This window comes from Rutilus rutilus (assembly GCF_951802725.1).
Source record: "Rutilus rutilus genome assembly, chromosome: 3".
NCBI lineage: Eukaryota > Metazoa > Chordata > Actinopteri > Cypriniformes > Leuciscidae > Rutilus > Rutilus rutilus.
In genome coordinates, this window is record NC_140211.1 from 27,622,445 (window position 1) to 27,640,300 (window position 17,856).

Genomic DNA, 17,856 nt, shown 5'->3' on the forward strand with positions numbered 1-17,856 from the left:
AACTAAGCACTCAAAAAACACAAGAGTGCATGGCGAGTGATCAAACACACAACCAGTGCGCTCACACAAGAGACAAAACATGGAGCTTGAGTGTCCCGAAACATGAGTGCATGAGTGCCGGGAAACACCACGCTCAGAATATGAAACAAGGCATGCGGACAAGAGAGCGCACAGCTCGAGCACACTCGAAACCACACTCACACGAAGACAAGGAGTTTCGTCCGAGCTCGGTCACAAAATCAAGAATATACCAGGCGAAGTGACAGAACCCCGGCAGTTTGAGCTTCCGCAAGAACCAGTAGCCACGTTTAGCACCGAGCCCGAAACACACTGTCGGGCCAGAAGCTCCACAGCGCTTCACTAAAACATGCCCGTAACACGCCTCTCTGGAACAACGTCACACAAACCCATCATTTCACCAACAAATGGAAGTTTTATCAGAAAACTAATCAGAGGGAAATCACTGGACACAGCGTGATCGCAAAACAAACATGATAAAAGTGACCTTTTTCAGGCATTTTTGTTGTTTACTTACTTTAAAACCCAAGAATCAATGTTTTACCACAGGTTTACAATAAAAAGTGATACATTGATCATAATTAATTTGTGTCAAAACTGCACATTAGTCACACAGAAATAACGTGACTTACCATTAGGTCTATTTAAAAAAAGCCCGCTTTTGGCCCGACAGTGGAAACGCGGCTAGTGAGATTGTTTCTTGCGTGTCAAGCAAGTACGGTTGAGCTTCTGTTTATGTTCGGTGATCAATGTTTATATGTGAATAAAAACCTAAATAAAATCTAAAAAAGTAACCTCTCAACAGCTCACACACGCTAGTGATTCCTTTTCCACCATGGCATATTTACGCTCAGCAGTAGACAACGTACGTGACGCAAAGGCCAGTTTGTTCAATGCCTTCTGGGCTGACCTGAGAAAGTGTGGCTCCCAGACCATAGTCAGAAGCATCTGTGGAGATAATCGTGTGTAGTGTGGGGTTGAATAATGCCAAAGCAGGTCTGTTTGCTATCAGTTGTTTTACTTCTGTAGCCTCTTTTGACCAGTTGAATCCATTTGGATCTTGTAGACATGCATGCACTGGAGCTTGACATAAGTGACATAATGGCATAAGTCCATGTAAGGAGTGAAACGTAGCCCCTAACCCCTAACTAAATTCTAAAATGCCAAAGGTGCTGAAGCCAATCTGTAAGGAACACAACAAAAACTGATCCGTTGTGAGTAATTAAGTCCTCATGCAGCAGCACTTTGTAGTAAGCATGTAGTAGTCAGGTTGATGGTAGAAAAAAACCCCAGCACAACCTTTTAGAGCATAGAGTAGTTCGGCCCACGATCACTGCTTTATCTGTCTAAGGTCAACGCATATCCTAATTTTACCTGACTTTTTCTGCATAACAACAATTGGTGACACCCATGCAGAGGCATCGATGCTTTCTATCACCCTAGCTGCACACAGCCTAGACACAGCACTAGAGAGTGAGTAGCAACAGAGAGTGGCAGATGGCAAAGTTTTTGCCGCACAAGTGTGACCGTTTCATCCAGCTTTACGTGGTGAATAAACTTAGCACATCCGAAAGTTTTAGCACAATTTTAACAAATCTAAACTCAGTTGACTCAGCAACAGTACACTGAAAGACTGGCACAGGAGAAGCAGGCACAGGAAGGGCATTAGGAGGCAGGACTTGATTGTTTTCTAACCTCACATGCACTGCATGTAGTCCCTCCCCATGAGAGGTGTCCCTTTGTCCACAATAAAGAACGTATCAGGAACCGAGTGGTCATATAGGGAAACGTTCGCTGACAAACATCCAACCACCGGAATATGGGCTTTTGAATACATCACAAGCCTGGCTGTGTGTTGCGACATTACTGAAACGGCATGCATAAGTGCTGTAGGGCAGGGTAAATATCGAAGACCCACTGTCAACCACCAAATCCACCACACAAGTCAAAAGTAGACATAGTCAATGTGCTTGTAATACTGGGAGTACTAGCTGAATATTTGGTGTACAGTATAGTAACTTCTGGTAATTAAATTTTAACAGCACAGTTTAGCATAATGTCCAATCTTTTTACACTTCCTGCATGTAGCAGTTACAGCCGGACAGTTCACGGCATTAGATAAGTGTGCCTCCGATCCATAGAGAAAGCATGACTTCCACTTCCCCATCTAAGCAAAATTAAGAGGTGCATGTGACGGCTTTCCCGCTTTACTGTGTGCGGCACCGCTTGTACAGGGGCGGTAACTTGGTGGGAATATGAAATGGATTTAGCCTGATCAGCAGCAGATTCAATCTGGCTTGCTATCATAAAAACTCTGTCCAGTGTAAGATCAGTTTCTAGTAAAAGTCTCTCACATATTAGTGGGCTAAGCACATTCTACTAACTGATCGTGAATCATTTTGTCAGTACTGGCACCAAATTCACATGAAACAACAAGCTCTTGCAAAACAGCAATGTACTGTAAAACTGTCTCGTTAGGTGCCTGACAACGTCTACGGAAGGTGTGGCATTCAGCTACTATGTTAGCTTTTGGCACAAAGTAGGCTTTCAATGCACCATCTGCATCCTTATATGTTGTACCTGTGTTAGGCAATGAGTAGAAAATCCGTTGTCCCTGTGTGCCAAACCAGTGAAGCAGTACAGCTCTCTGTCTTTCTTCCTGTCAGGCATCCCTTGTAGTAGGGATGTGACAGTGAGGAACATGTTGTCGACATGGGACAACACCGGTAATACCGTATTCCCATCAGAACACAACACTTTTCAAAATAGTAGACAAAAATACAATTAATTAATGAACACAACAAATGATTAGTTTCTAGAACCATCTTTGCGATGACGAATTAAATCCTATTCAGCGGCGATTGCATTTGGTTCTTATCAATCCTTATAACGTTGGAGTTTTTAGGTGCTCTGCACCAGTAGACATGCACCGTAAGACTGTAACAGAGCGAGCATGTTCAATTAATTCCTATAGAAGCTCAACTTCCATAGGAATAAACTGAAAATGCTCGCTCTGCTCCGCGCCAGTGGACACGCACCATTATGAATGCCTGTGCGGCCGTGCGCATTTTACTTTAGAATTAGTGCAAATTCGGGGGCGGCAACTGCTTGAATGGTGGGTTTGTTATTCTTAATGAAAAACACAACAACAAAACAGTACAATGACAAACTCGCTTAAATAGGCGCTTTTACATTTTGCTTTGAAAACAAATCTTCTGCCATCGTCTTGTCTGTCAGTGATGGGAAATGGGCGAAGTGAGGTGAAATCTGACTCCTGCTGCTGATCTGTGCTGCGACTCCTGTTCGGTTCACACTGAATTGAGCAGACGTGTCCAGTTTTTAATTGCAGTGTTTGTTTTCTAACTGAACGAAATATTTTTTATTACTATAAAAAAAATCAAAACAACAGTGGCGGGCAGGTTGCAAGTGATGCAAACGGTGTTGCAGCTGAACACTAGTAACACCGACTATCGCAGCAAGTCTACCCTGTAGCATCAATAAATCGTAGATATATCCGCAGCCATGTGCTGAATGGCATAGCAGGCTTAATGGGGCAATGCAGGAAAAAACTCGGGCAAGACACGTTAGAAACAGACATTTTTGAGACCAACTATAACGAAAAAATGCCTAATCCTCATTGGCAATTTGTGGTATCTGTCAGGAGTTATAAAACAATGAAGCACAAGAGACCAGAGAAGGGAACTTCATCAATCTTGTTTACTCATTTACTTCTGTTCTCACACACGTTACATCAGAACACAACACTTTTCAAAATAGTAGTCAAAAATACAATTCATTAATGAAGACAACAAATGATTAGTTTCTAGAACCATCTTTGCAATGACGAATTAAATCCTATTCAGCGGCATTTGCACTTGATTCTTATCAATCCTTATAACGTGATTTTAACATTATAAATGAATTGTATGTTTTAATATATATACACTGCCCTCCAGTCAAAGTTGGAAATTTCAAGCTATGAGGGAAAAAATGCTTCTGTATGAGTTCTTGTTTATATATCTATGATAATTTAGCAATATCACACAAGCAAGAGTTCTGTTTTTCCTAATATCAGACCGATTGCAAATGTGACTGATTTTATACAACAGTTCAATTAACAATAAGTTAATATTAAATCACATAAGAAACAACATTGTCAATATTTATTTACGCTCTATTTACCAATGAAAATAGTTCTAAACAAAGCAGAACTGTAGCGTTTCTCCGAGCAACATACAACAGTGTTTTGTTTCTGAATGAATCTGTGTTTTTGAATAAAGCCATTCATTCAAAAACGTTGAGCAAATCAATGCATATAACTACTGTTCCCAGAAGGAGAGAAACAAGATACAACAGATGACTATGGGATATCGTGCTCTTGTGCCATTTGCTATAGACACCTTTATTCACGCCTGAAAGGCCAATGACGCATGACCATGTGGGCAGGGTTACCTGTCAGTCCAGCTCTTCACCGAGCCTCCGACTGTTAGGGGCTCAGAGGTGCTGTACCTCACTTTCACTTTCCTCCTTCTGGGATCAGTAGTTATATGTATAACTCATCATTTCCCATTCAGTCAGTCACTCTATGGGACATATATTCACGTCCCGCAAAGTCGCTGAACTAAACGCAAGGGACAAGCACCTCCACATACCCCTTTTTCAAGGGAGTGGGGAGTTGGAAAACACAACAAAAAGCTGGTCAATGCGCTTTGCTGATGCCAGTACCAACGACAGGGCAGCCTTAGATTCAAGGATTCTAAAGGCTCAAATGGAGGTTCACACATAGCCTCCAGACCAACCATCAGGTCATGATGGCACCATTACATTTTGTAATGAGCCTAAAAACAGGTGGAGAGAGAGCACTTGAAAACAAAATCCACTAGATAGTGCACATGTGCCGAATGCATCTTTCCACCCACGTGACCAAAGGAGCACACTTTGAAAGGCTCACGCTCTCAACCGTGCGTGAGACAGAGCGGAACACAGAAAATTAAGTAATGCAAGTGCTCTGTATTGTAGCTACAATCAGATTCTCCCTCTCTCTCACAGTTCCGGCCGAGGGTGCAGAATCTGCCTCCTGGCTGGAACAGCAGGTCCCTACATAGAGAAAGACATTATGGTGTCCTTATGGTGTCACATACCATGTCTTCGCTGGCCAACAAGAAGCCACAAAACTCAGTGACAGACCCTTCTGTGTACAGCAGAGTACATGCGACAATGGCCCAGCCGAAACCAATCCCAGATCTGCGCCACTATTCAAGAGCGCGAATGCCACTCCAGGGGAGACCGCAGGTCTGCGCCATATCAAATAAAACTTGTAGGCAATCACTTCGAAAGAGACTTCAGAACATTTTCTGTGCCCCGGGTGGACTGTGGCAATATGCATTGGGCAAATCCACCGATGTAACACCTTAAATTATTTGAGGTAATTAATAAGGGCAGCCAGAGGAACCTTGTCGTGAATACTACATCAACACTCTTCGGCCTCCACACGATTGTCCCAACTCCCTGTGGCCTCCAAAAATGGCCCCGCCGAGCACATGCTTTACACCGCTTAAGTGTGGAACGATACATCTACCGGCAGTGCACACATGCATTGGGGTTGGAGAGATCCAGCCTAGAATGGTCAATTCCAAACACACTGGACAGTGCTCGTGAGTATACCATAAACACCCACATGCCATAGGTCAGGGGCGAGAACTTATGTTCAGATATTTCTCATGAAAAAATGTATTAGCCATTTGTTAGCTATGCTAAACTTGAGCTAAAAACGTCTCTTTTATGCCTTTTCCTTCAACATGAGTCACCACCATGGGATTTCTTGTTAATGTGGCATTTTTTGGACATTTTGTTTGAGAAAAGTTTATTAGCCCTTCGTTAGCAAAGCTAAACTTGTGCTAAAAACGTTCTCTTTTCTGCCTTAGTTTCGACAAGAATCATCACCGCAGGCTTTTCTTCTCATGAAAATGTGGCGTGATGGTGTTCTAGCAGCACAATGAAGAGCTGAAGAACAAAGGGAATAACACATGTAACTGCATTTATATGCTGTGGGTGGGTAAACAACAGTATACAAACGCTGTCATGCGTAATTGGCCTTTCAGGCGTGAATAAAGGTGTCTTTAGCAAATGGCGCAAGAGAGCGATATACCATAGTCATGTGTTGTACCGAGTGAACTAATTGAATGGGAACAGTCACTTGCTCTGTTCCTGAATGAATCAGCCATTTTGAACAAATCAAATAAATGATTCAGTGACTCAATCATTAAGGCTACGTTCAGACTGTCAGTCCAAATTCGATCTGATCAGATTTAGCGTGAACAGCAAAATAAATCACATATAATCAGAATTTTACAAATCCGTTTCAAGCTACATTCGTATAGCATTTCTGGAAATCCGTTTCAGTCTGACTGCTCTGATCGCATTTCGCGTGGTTTATGTGACTGTCTCACGCCACATAAAACACAAACGTCTTTATAGGAAACATGCTGAAAGTCGCTGCAGAAACAAGGGTGCGTTGTTGCAAAGTGCCGGTCGAGCAGAAAATGACGATATGTTTTGTATATGTACAGCACGGAATAAAGCCACATATACCAGCCTCCTATGTTTCTGCTGCTGCCTCATAAGATGCAGTAGACCAGAGCGGCAGCTACACATCGTCATGCTGTAAATAAGACAACATCTGTATTGCAAACCCCTCCATGTTGCAGTTGTTGTTGTTGACGTATACCTGCCAATGCAACGTCATTGCCATAGAAACCAATGCAGGTATTCCGGAAAACAAAAGAGCTGCATGGACACACAAATCAGATCTGAACAGTTGTGATTCAGTATGAACTTCAATAATTTTAGATCAGATTCCAATCGGATACACAAACAATCGGATTTGGACTGGCAGTCAGAACATAGCCAATGAATTGCTGCCACCTACTGGCAGTTTTATTTTCCCATTTAAAAATCCATTCGACCATAAAAAAAGAAAAAGGATTGTATGAATTGTATGGGTTACTGCCGTGTTCGTTTTGTGTGGTTTTTGAAGCATCAACTTTGAGAGACCCATCCAATTGCATTACTCACATGGACTTAAAAATCTCGGTTTGTGTTAAACAGAAGAAAGTAGGTCACAGATGTCTGGGATTGCATAAAGGTGAGTAAATAAAGCTACCATTTTTGGGTAGAGTAAAAAACGGTCCTTTGTGGTGTCGAAAACTGACTCCCCTGCTTCTCTCTACACACAGGAAAAAGAGACTTGACAGAGCACATTTAACGACATTTCTTTACACGCTTAAATATCATTTATTTAAATGGCAAAACGTTATTTAAATTTAAACTACACAGTTATTGAATTTCTCAAATAATTGCAATTAGATCAAATAACCGCGATCAGATGATTAATCAACAATTGTTATAGGCCTATGTGGTAGTGCATTAATTACTGTTTATACAGTATTACACTAAGAGAGATCATTTCCTGTCACGACTAAAGCGATTGGGCTTTTTGGTGTCAAAGCCACACAATATTATCTGTATCTGAACACTGGACACTGATAAACTATAAATAAGTTTGAGCCCTGAGTTTGTGTATGGTGTATTTTCTGCTTTCTCTAATTAGCAAAACTGTTTGCATTAATGAAGTGAGAGCGTGTTTACATTAGAGAGACAATGTTTGTGCGGCAACGTGGGCTTTTTGTATACACAGTAACCTTGATGATAATTATGACAAACTTGCAGAAAAGCAACATTCACAGCCAAGCTGCAAATTATACAACCAAATACAGTGGAGGGAAATGATCCTTGAAGTGAATTAATTAGTGTCAGTTTCGTTAACAAACACCAAACGCTTGTAGGAAAACTTATTTTAAAAATGCTGAAGAACTGACAAAACCAAGAAGGTATTTGAGATGTATGACATTCATTTACATAAACATTAAACAGTGCAGTTCTCACCCAGAAAACAAAAACAGATGGGCAAAGCAGTGGAAAGACATTACAGAACAACATTTTTATACGGACACCGTATATATACCATTGCAATTTGTTTTATCATGGTTAACATTACGGATCATTTCTCATTTGTTGATGACCCACATGCAGATGAGTAAAGTGCTGATTATATTTGTCAAGCAATTATCTTGAAGAGTCCAGCCGAGTTAAAAAAATAAAAAAAAACTCTTACAACAGCACTTTTATTCTTTAATGCAATGAAAAAGGAAAGAAAGAGTGATTTATGACCCGCAAAGAGGGCTGAGTGAACTATGAAGGGATGGATAGGAGACTCACACAGGTCTGCAGATGACCAGATCTCCTTTGTTGGTTCCATAAGCAAGCCCAAGCCCTGGTTCTGGCAGCCAACGTGCAGAATTTATACTGACATGTCTCCGCTGGTCTGGGGCCATTGGATACACCACGTCAAACACCCTCTGAAAAACATACAAGAACACACCTGTTTAAACTGTCCCACAGCCCTCTTAGTAGTTTCACTCATTCTATCAGTCACCAGAACCTCCCATTATCCTCTCCGCTGTAGACTGCAGTCTGTGTCAGATATGACAAGCACTGCTAGCACAACTGAGGAGAGGCTAAACTGTGAATAGTCAAATCTCTTTCTCCAAAGTACTCTTTCTCTTTCTTTCCAATCCATTCCCCCGTCCCTGTCTGTCAGCCTTGGCATACTACTTACACTCCACTGGCTCTAGAAAAAAAGGACAAAAATAGGACAAGTTCATGTCTGCCAGGGAAAGAGAAAGCGGTCTCATTCATCTGCAGATGAGTGATCAACAGACAAACTCTTTCTCTCTTTACTCTAGACAGAAGAAATTCAGGACAAGGATAAAAGCCACAAAGTACACTGTTCAAACAGTGTATTTAAAGGAATAGTTCACTTCAAAATGAAAATTCTGTCATCATTTACTTACCCTCAAGTTGTTTCAAACCTGTATGAATTTTTTTCTTCTGCTGAACACAAAGGAAGATATTTTGAAGAATGTCGGTAACCAAACAGTTGATGTACCACATTAACTTCCATAGTAGGAAAAAAAATACCATGGAAGTCAATGGGGTCCATCAACTGTTTGGTTACCGACATTCTTCAAAATATCTTCCTTTGTGTTCAGCAGAAGAAAAAAATTCATACAGGTTTGAAACAACTTGAGAGTGAGTAAATGATGACAGAATTTACATTTTGAAGTGAACTAATCCTTTAAGGGAAGAAAGACCACATGGACATATAAACAACATTAAAGGCTTGATTTTCACCACAGGGGGAGTTTAAATATTACACTGCTCATAAAACAATTAACTGTTAACAATTAAGTTTTCAATCTAAAAAACAACCTAATATGAAATCACCTGTCAAGACTACTAGAGAACATTGACAGGTAAGTGGCATGACGAGTACTTTTCTATAGCTTGAGAATGAAATTGATTATTACAAAAATACAAAAAGTTGTTCACAGTTCAAAGTTGTTCAAAGCTGGAGACAGAGCCTTGGGCTAACCTTTGTTCATTTTCTTTCTCTCCGCACTCCAGTGTATAATTAATCCTGGTAATAAGCAGACACATTAACGATGCTGACGCATTAAATTCATTCATTAACTACCATATGAGAAAATATCACTTCAAATAAACAAACAAAAAGACCTCCTCTAATAAACAAAGACATAAGGGGGAAACAGAACATAATCAAATTACAGAATATGAAATGATGGAAACTAATAAATAAACGTACTGTGAATGAGAAACGTCTCTATAAACAAACAACCAAAAAAGCAAATAATTAAATGTGCTGTTGCTATAGTTACAGCTGAAATGAGGCACACTGTGAGGACGTTGCTATGGCAAATGTATGTAGTGGTTAATATGCATTTTGCACCTGTCCACGTTTTTTCCCCATGATTCATAGCAGAAGCCTGTTGTCGTTTTACGGTGCTGGTGTTTTACGTTCACATAGTATGATTCAATACATTCATTTAGACATTCAATAAATATAGATATACTGTACCTGAATTTCTTAAAAATAAATTAGTTGTACATTTTACTCCATGTAACAGTGTATAGAAGCCCTAAGAGGACATGGATAATTTTTTCTGCCCTGTGTTCTTGTGACCAAAACTTAATTTACTTGTGACTTACACTTAAAAAGTTTTTTTTTTTTTTACAAAATCTTGCATTTTAGATTGTTCACAGTTTCTTAGCTTGTTCTACATGAAATTTTTTTCCCCTAAATTTGTTGTGGTAACCAACAACAGCACACAGTGAATCTGAGAACTTTACCTTAATCGGACTGTTCAAATGGTTTTGGTTCATGCAGCTTCTACGATGATGTTTAAGGCCTCCATTAACAGTTCAAGAAACTTACAGACAAGTCTCATATCAGTCTCACATACAATGCAGAGAGAAAATTTAATGAAAGCAGACCTGGAAAAAATATTTCACACAGAGATGTGTGAAAGGCTGACAGTCAGGAGACCTGTGGAGTTCAAAGACTCCTCATTATCTCATATAAGACATAACATAACACTACTGCATTGTCCACTTCATTACATTACCTGTGGTAGTGATATACAATAACCATTAGAGCTGAGAAAGAGTGCCTGACTGTCATTAAGAGAGACTGAATTCATGTATGGGTCACATTCTAAGTAGCTCTAGCAGCAATAACAAGGGTACTAACTTATTTTAATGCATCACAGTTTCTGATAAACACAAAGACATTAATGTAAGCCTAATTAAGAGGAAGCTTCATATTTATCATACAAATTAGGCTCAGCATGAAACACATAGAGAGACTAAAGTGGGGAGTGCGGGGGAAATAACAGCAAACACCCATGAAAACTAACAAGCGGCTTTCCAAACTCTGCAGAGAGAGATTTGGTGTTGTATGTTTAGAGACTGAACAAGGATAAAAATGAAGCTCTCCTGCTCCATCGCTCTCAAATTAATCCACGTTCAGAATCCTGCCATGAGCACAGCTTACAAAAACAAAAGTCAACCATGTAGATATTTCCATTTATGCCCTTCGCTCCACACAAACACACAGTTTTCCCACTTCTCTCTCCCTCTCTATTTCTAAGAGAGCGTATCTAGGTCAGGTTCCTACTCAAAGGCTTTTCTAAACCCCAGGCTCCCCCCTCTGCTGTAGAGAGCACAGAGAGCTGATCTACATAGGGCAGTGGCAGTCCACCAATAATATCCAAGCTTAACAATAATCAAATGTCATGAAAAGAATGACTGAATTGACTAAAGTAAAAAAAGTAAATGGGTTTTGTGGCCCATCTGGACTCTCCACCAAAAATGGAAATTGTAATTTAATAAAAAAAAAAAAAATATATATATATATAGATGGGAGTTCGTGTCTTTGAAGGCAAAGGATGTGTTTTTTTTTTACTTTTGCCTTTATTATTTTATTACACTGAATCGACTGACAAAAAAGTGACAACCTACATAGGAAGGCAAAATATATAAATATAAATATAAATATAAATATATTTTTTTAATATATTTTTTTTTACAGCCTTCCAGTCCAGAGGCGTATCATTTTTAAGGAGATATTGCGGTTTGGATTTCAAAAAGCAAATAGCAGTTTTCTTTGCTTTTTTATTTCATTGAGTATTGAGAGCAATGGCAGTCTCTAAAGAAGACGTGAGGTCAGAAGTGACGTACCCTCATGGACGTCTCTCCTCCGTGGGGCTGCTGCAGTCTGAAGACCTGTGCCACCATGTGATCGGTGATCTGATGCAGCAGGATGCGACGAGACGCCAGACCCACCATCACGTAACGACCCATCGGAGACAAACTGACAGAAATGGCATTTGGACCTGTGACAAACACACAGTGCAGTTATTCACAGCTGTACCATGACAAACAGAGACAAGCTAATACAGACACATCGACTTAAAACTACAGCCTAAGCCAAACCATTGCAAAATTAGCACAATTATGTAAAGTAATAAATTCTGGGCTGTATTTGCTCTTAGATGTTTTTTGCTAAACCAACAATACAATAAACTAATAAAACACTGAGTGAGCTGGCTGAGCAGTATTTAAACTATAATAATTACTAAGTACACTTAAAAAAGTCAAATCATAGCAGTAAGCCTGATGTAAAAACTAAACTAAAATGATGAAAATCCAGGAAATGCATTTTGAAACTATTAATACTAAAACATTAATTTTGCACATTATTAATTGCTGTAAATGTTATAACCAGAGCATTCAGACTTTTAAAGCATGAAATTAGAAAAGTTCACACCTAGACCTGCTCAGACTGTAATTATAGCTGATATAATTTTTCATCTTAAAACGTAATTGAATTTTGTAGCCATTTTACCTTTAGAGATCAGTCTTGCTTGGTATGAGCATGAGCTAGAGAGCCAAAGAGTGCTGGCGATGTGATCAGCAAATGAAAACGAGTGGTTTAGTATTGAGGCTTCCTGGTTGATTGCTTTCATTAAATCACTGTTACTGGATAGGATGAATGATAGTTCTTTTAGACCTGTACAGCCGATGGCGATGATCAACCCGCAGAGAGAGGGAGAACAGCATTTCAAATCAGTTTAATCTAAAACAAGCAGGACTCATACTTCCTCATCATTGGTTTCCATTAGCAGCCTGGTCCCATCCCTGCCTTCATTTGGCAATTAAATGGGGACTATCTAATTAAAGCTGCCTCTAAAAGAGCTCCATCACTGCTGTCTGTTCAGCCAATTAGAGGGAAAGTGAGAGCACAATACGAAAAGATGTGTCCCTTTGCATTTGATTTAATTAAGCACAAGTTTAAAATAATTTTAGCTCTGATGGCTCAATCAGTGTATTAAACCCTAATAACCACAGGGAGGCGGGTCATGTTTTCGCAAACCAACAGCCCTTGTGAGGTCAAGCAGTTTATGTCTCAGGTTTACTCACCAAATCTCTTGGAGTAGAGCATCTCTCCCAGGTTGTGCGGGGCGAGGGAGTACACAGCCAAAATGCCCTCATCAGGGAAACCCCTCTGACTGCTGGGAATGAATACAGCCAGCAGCTGCCCGTCTGCTGAGATATCACAGCTCGCATCATTGTAGATCTTACAGTTGGGCACCAACACGTTAACAGAAGCTGAAAAGAAATCAGACACAAGAGTTCAAATTAGCTGTGCATCGATATGGAAAATGTGTCTGGTAATGATAACGTATATTTGTCCAATATTAGATATTAATCTAAAAGACTGAATACTAAAAGTCTAAATCTCTACACGCTTCAGATGACAGAGGAAGTGGAAAACTGCTTTATTTTTAAAATAGATACAACTATAGAAAACAATCAAAAAATTTTTTTTTTATAAAAGTTAAATGGAAAATATAATTGTATAAATATAAATATAAATGGAGAAACTAAAAGCAGAATAACATGTAAACATGTCTTCTATTTTAGGGGGACACCCCGCATTTCATAGTCGCAAAATTGGCTTCATCCCGCATCCTGCAAGTCATAAGCAGCGTCCAGCATTTCAATTTAATCTATATTATTTTAGGTTTTTTTTTCCCTAAAAAATTACAATACCACAATGAAAATGGCAATAATAATACGATTATTGGGGTTTAAAAATCTATTTGCGGAGGCATGATGTTCGAGCAAAGGAACCGAGCCAGTTTGGACCTCAGCAAAAGTAAAATGATGGTTAGCAACAGTTACAACTGCCAGGATTTCTACAGACACATACTGGATGAGAATGCTCTGCTTGAAGCTGCCAAATCCACAAAAACAGCCTACAAGTTCAAGATGAATCTGGTAAAAATGCACATAATCTTTGTATAGTCTAATACAGAAGCATAGCCTAGTCACTGCTTAAGGAAATTTATATTCAATAAATTCAATATATTTAGTAGACTGAATAGGTCCCGTGTTAAATCACTCGAACCTGCACAAATTGAGTGCCAGTCATACAAAGCCGGTCACAAAGAATATATTAAAAAGCTTATTGCCAATTTAAAGCATATTATCATCCAACAAATATTCTAAAAATAGAATTTTCATCTAACATAAATCAATATTTACATAATCTATTATCGCTCTCCTACGACACCCCCCAATGTCCCACAAAATCACGTCTGCTGACCTGCAAAAGAGCAACAACCAGATGGTCACCCTCTTCTATTTGTGTTTAAGAATAGGTAGGCCAACTAGAAATAATGTGCAATCCCATTATCATTTGAATATAACTTATTAGCTATAATACATCACACTTATTACCCGATACCAATATAATCACAAAAGTATCATGCATCCAAATCATCTCATAAATTAGTCCAAATAGTCCAAATCATCTCATACATTTAGCTTGGAGTGGTCAATGAATACAAAAAAACAGAGAATGGATGAACGAGATTCCCACTGTCCCTACCTGCTATCTAGCGAAACCACAGCCAAGGGAACGGGCTTGGCAGAATCAGTGGGGAAAGTAGACCCTGTTGAGCTTGATTCTAGTCTGGCACTGTGAAGAGTCAGAATAGCAGAGGTAGAATCTGGAACTAGCTCTCTTGTCTCTGTACTCTTGTATTTGGTGTAATTTCATAAACACCACGATGAATACAAAAATCTGAAAGGCTTTTTGAAAACATGTAAATACTGACTTTTCTTCTCTGTGAAAAGCGGGTGCCAGAAAAGTTACGTAACGCATTGACTCAGAATAATCAGGTTGTATTTGCTTTTTTAAAAGTGCCATCTATTGTCAGAGTCAAAATTTTCTGCCTGAGACAGAACAGTGTCAGTGTTATTGAAGTCATTGAAACTTTAAATTAGTCAAATTTTGAAAAGCTAACTTTTCTTATCTGCTGTATTTAAACTGAACATTAAGCTCCACTTTTTAGAGAAAGGATGTTGAACAAGCATGCTCATAAAATTATGCCAAAAAATGATTGTAGTGTCAGCCTCTGCATCTGCCAGATTTCTATTTCACATCCAAATCTCTATTTGCACACAAGCAGTACTCTGTGTAAAAATCTTTTTGCTAAATTAGCAGAAGCTGCAGAATTGCCATAAGCTGAGCTGCAATAAAAGTGATTTAGCGACGTACAGACAGTTGCATCTGTTCAGCCCACACTAATGAATAAGAAAGGAAGAGTGGCAAGAGAGAGAGAGACATCTGTATGTACCGCTCTTATAACCCCCCCTCCCCCACACACACACACAAAATGCATCTAGGACTACCATTCAGCCAAAGAGGCAGATACATCTTTTTCAGCTCTGGGAACCACGTCAACTCCAAAATTAAATTTGATTTCTGTTTTCATTTTCTGTTATACACATAGTATAATCCTTTACTGTTTCCATGGCGATTTGCATCCCGATGAAGCTATCTCTCAACACACAGAATGGTAGTAATATTCGGTAAAAAACTGTGTAAACACAGGGATATTACAAAACAAATGTGAGTGAACCGAGACAGTTGATTCAAAACAATTGCTCAGATGAAGCAACGTATTCAAAACATTACTGGAACAATAACGCGCTGCTCTGGTCTCATGCATCAACGCGTGTCATTGTGCAGAGGTCTCTGAATAAAGCATCAGGTGCTTGTGTGTGGGAGATGTAATTAGGGCTATTTGTGTTTTAGAATGTGAGCGTGTGATTGAAGTGTTTGTCATTTCCCTGGAGAGTGAGTATGCGTGCGGACGACGCTGGAAAACATGTAAGGGCACAAGATAAACAAGAGCAGGTGAGTTTTGGCAGGTGACTGAGAGTCATTATGCCCATTTAGAAAGATGGATTTGTTTTAATCACCCACTGTGTGTGTATCTGTGTGCATGTGTTCACTGAGTAAGGTCAAGAGAGTCTGATAGGACAGGAGGGAAGATTTAGGCACGAGTGTGTTAATTAAACAGGGCAGTAATTTAGTGCAGTTATGAGGCTGCTGTCGGGCAGGAACTGCATTTCACTCCCTGACACACACACACAGTTCATCCACCCATCCATCATCACTTAAGCCCACTCACTTACTGCAGGCCAACAGGAGCAGGGAGACAGGAAGAGGGAAATCGGTTCATGATAAAATACACACATACAAAATAATAATAAATAAATAAATCATTACATACAGCAGAACAAATAGTGTAGGAAACTGGCTCAGGGAGACACTTGTCAAAAAATGACAATCTTGCCCTTAAAGACTTCAATTCAAATCGAGAGATAAATAGTTTTATTTCCATTCATGTTTAAAGCACATGAAAGAAATCAAGTATAATCTCATCTGCCTCTTGCTATGATGAAGGCAAAATGAAATGAAAACTCTTGTCTTATACCAGGAGAGGGTCAGAAGGGCAGGTTGTGTAGCGGTGAGAGTCGGTCCACACTGCTAAAGATGGATAAGTGGCTCAAGGCTTCAGCAGACAGAGCTCCCTACTGGACCTGAGTAATGTATTTGCTGGGGTAAAGTGACGGCTATTCCGGTGACACTACGAGGGAAGCACAGACCATTCCCGTATGAGATAAAGTGTGTTTAATCATCTATTTTTGTGGACACAAGGGTGCACGAATGTTCTTTAGGATTTAGATTGGGTTTGCGGCTGACACTGAATGATAAACGAAGAGCTCAGGACTCCAGCTGCTATGGACAGAGAGCATCTGGACAACTGGAATAAATCATGCTTTTACAGGCATATTTATACTGGATCCATTCCATCGACCTAGCCAATATACCCAGACTGGTTCAGTCCCGAATTACTCACTCCCATTACATTCTCTGTCATCTGCAAAACCACTCTGTCTGAAACTACAGTACAATGTCATCAAGCAGTTAACAGACAAAAGATGGTAGTGACAGGGATTTCCTGGTCATAAATTCTGCAGAGGAGCTTGGGAAATATGTCTGAGAATAGTGATGTGTCTCTTGTCAGAGAGACTAAATGAGCAAAAAAAAGAGAGACAGGGATAAGGAACAGATTCAAAGAAGCAGTGGATTAACACATCCCTAGAAAAAAAACCAGAATATTCTAGTTTCAAGGTCAACAAATAGTGAGTACACAAACAATCATAAAAACACAAACATCCCTCTTCCATCTTCTCATAAACGACACAAAACCACAAACACCTAATGTCAGTTCAAGTGTCAATTACGATCACTGCACCTGAATACTAGAAAAAGGATAAATACAGAAGATTGACAAAGAAATAATAAAGTTGACAGTTTGAGTTAGTTTAATGTTTGAGGTTGATCCCAAGTGGTGGCACTCACAAATGGAGTATTTTTCTAAGCAACAGCGAATAGAAGAGGTAGAATCTGGAACTAGCTCTCTTGTCTCTGTACTCTTGTATTTGGTGTTATTTCGGCTTTTTGAAAACATGTAAACACTGGCTTTTCTTCTCTGTGAAAAGCGGGTGCCAGAAAAGTTACTTAACGCATTGACTCAGAATAACCAGGTTATATTTGCTTTTTTAAAAGTGCCATCTATTGTCAGAAAGTGAATCTGCATTTTCATTTCTCCGGTCTGGTCAAATTTTCATGCTGATCATTTGCGTTGGTGTGAACAGGACTTAAAGGGTTAGTTCACCCGAAAATGAAAATGATGTCATTAATGACTCACCCTCATGTCGTTCCAAGCCCGTAAGACCTCCGTTCATCTTCGGAACACAGTTTAAGATATTTTAGATTTAGTCCGAGAGCGTCTCCCTCAGACTGTAAACAAAGCTCGGGCGCACCAGATAACACGTCAGCAGCGTCTTACGTTAGCAGCGTCACTGCGGAGTCGTGAACGCGGTTTGACAACAGACCCGGAAGAGAATACAATGCTGAATAAAGTCGTAGTTTTTGTTATTTTTGGACCAAAATGTATTTTCGATGCTTCAAAAAATTCTAACTAACCCACTGAT

At 39.6% G+C, this 17,856-nt stretch overlaps 1 protein-coding gene across 2 annotated transcripts in view; it reads right to left on the bottom strand.

Annotated features, from left to right (window-relative positions):
* The window catches only part of ambra1a (autophagy/beclin-1 regulator 1a), a 120,110-nt gene that overhangs the window by 29,624 nt on the left and 72,630 nt on the right, over nt 1-17,856 (bottom strand). For both annotated transcript variants that reach the window (XM_084405256.1, XM_084405255.1), the window contains 3 exons: nt 12,919-13,107; nt 11,677-11,831; nt 8,296-8,435 (listed from right to left, as the gene is read on the bottom strand). In XM_084405256.1, coding sequence (XP_084261382.1) covers nt 8,296-8,435; nt 11,677-11,831; nt 12,919-13,107 — 484 coding nt within the window. The remainder of the gene's footprint in view (nt 1-8,295; nt 8,436-11,676; nt 11,832-12,918; nt 13,108-17,856) is intronic.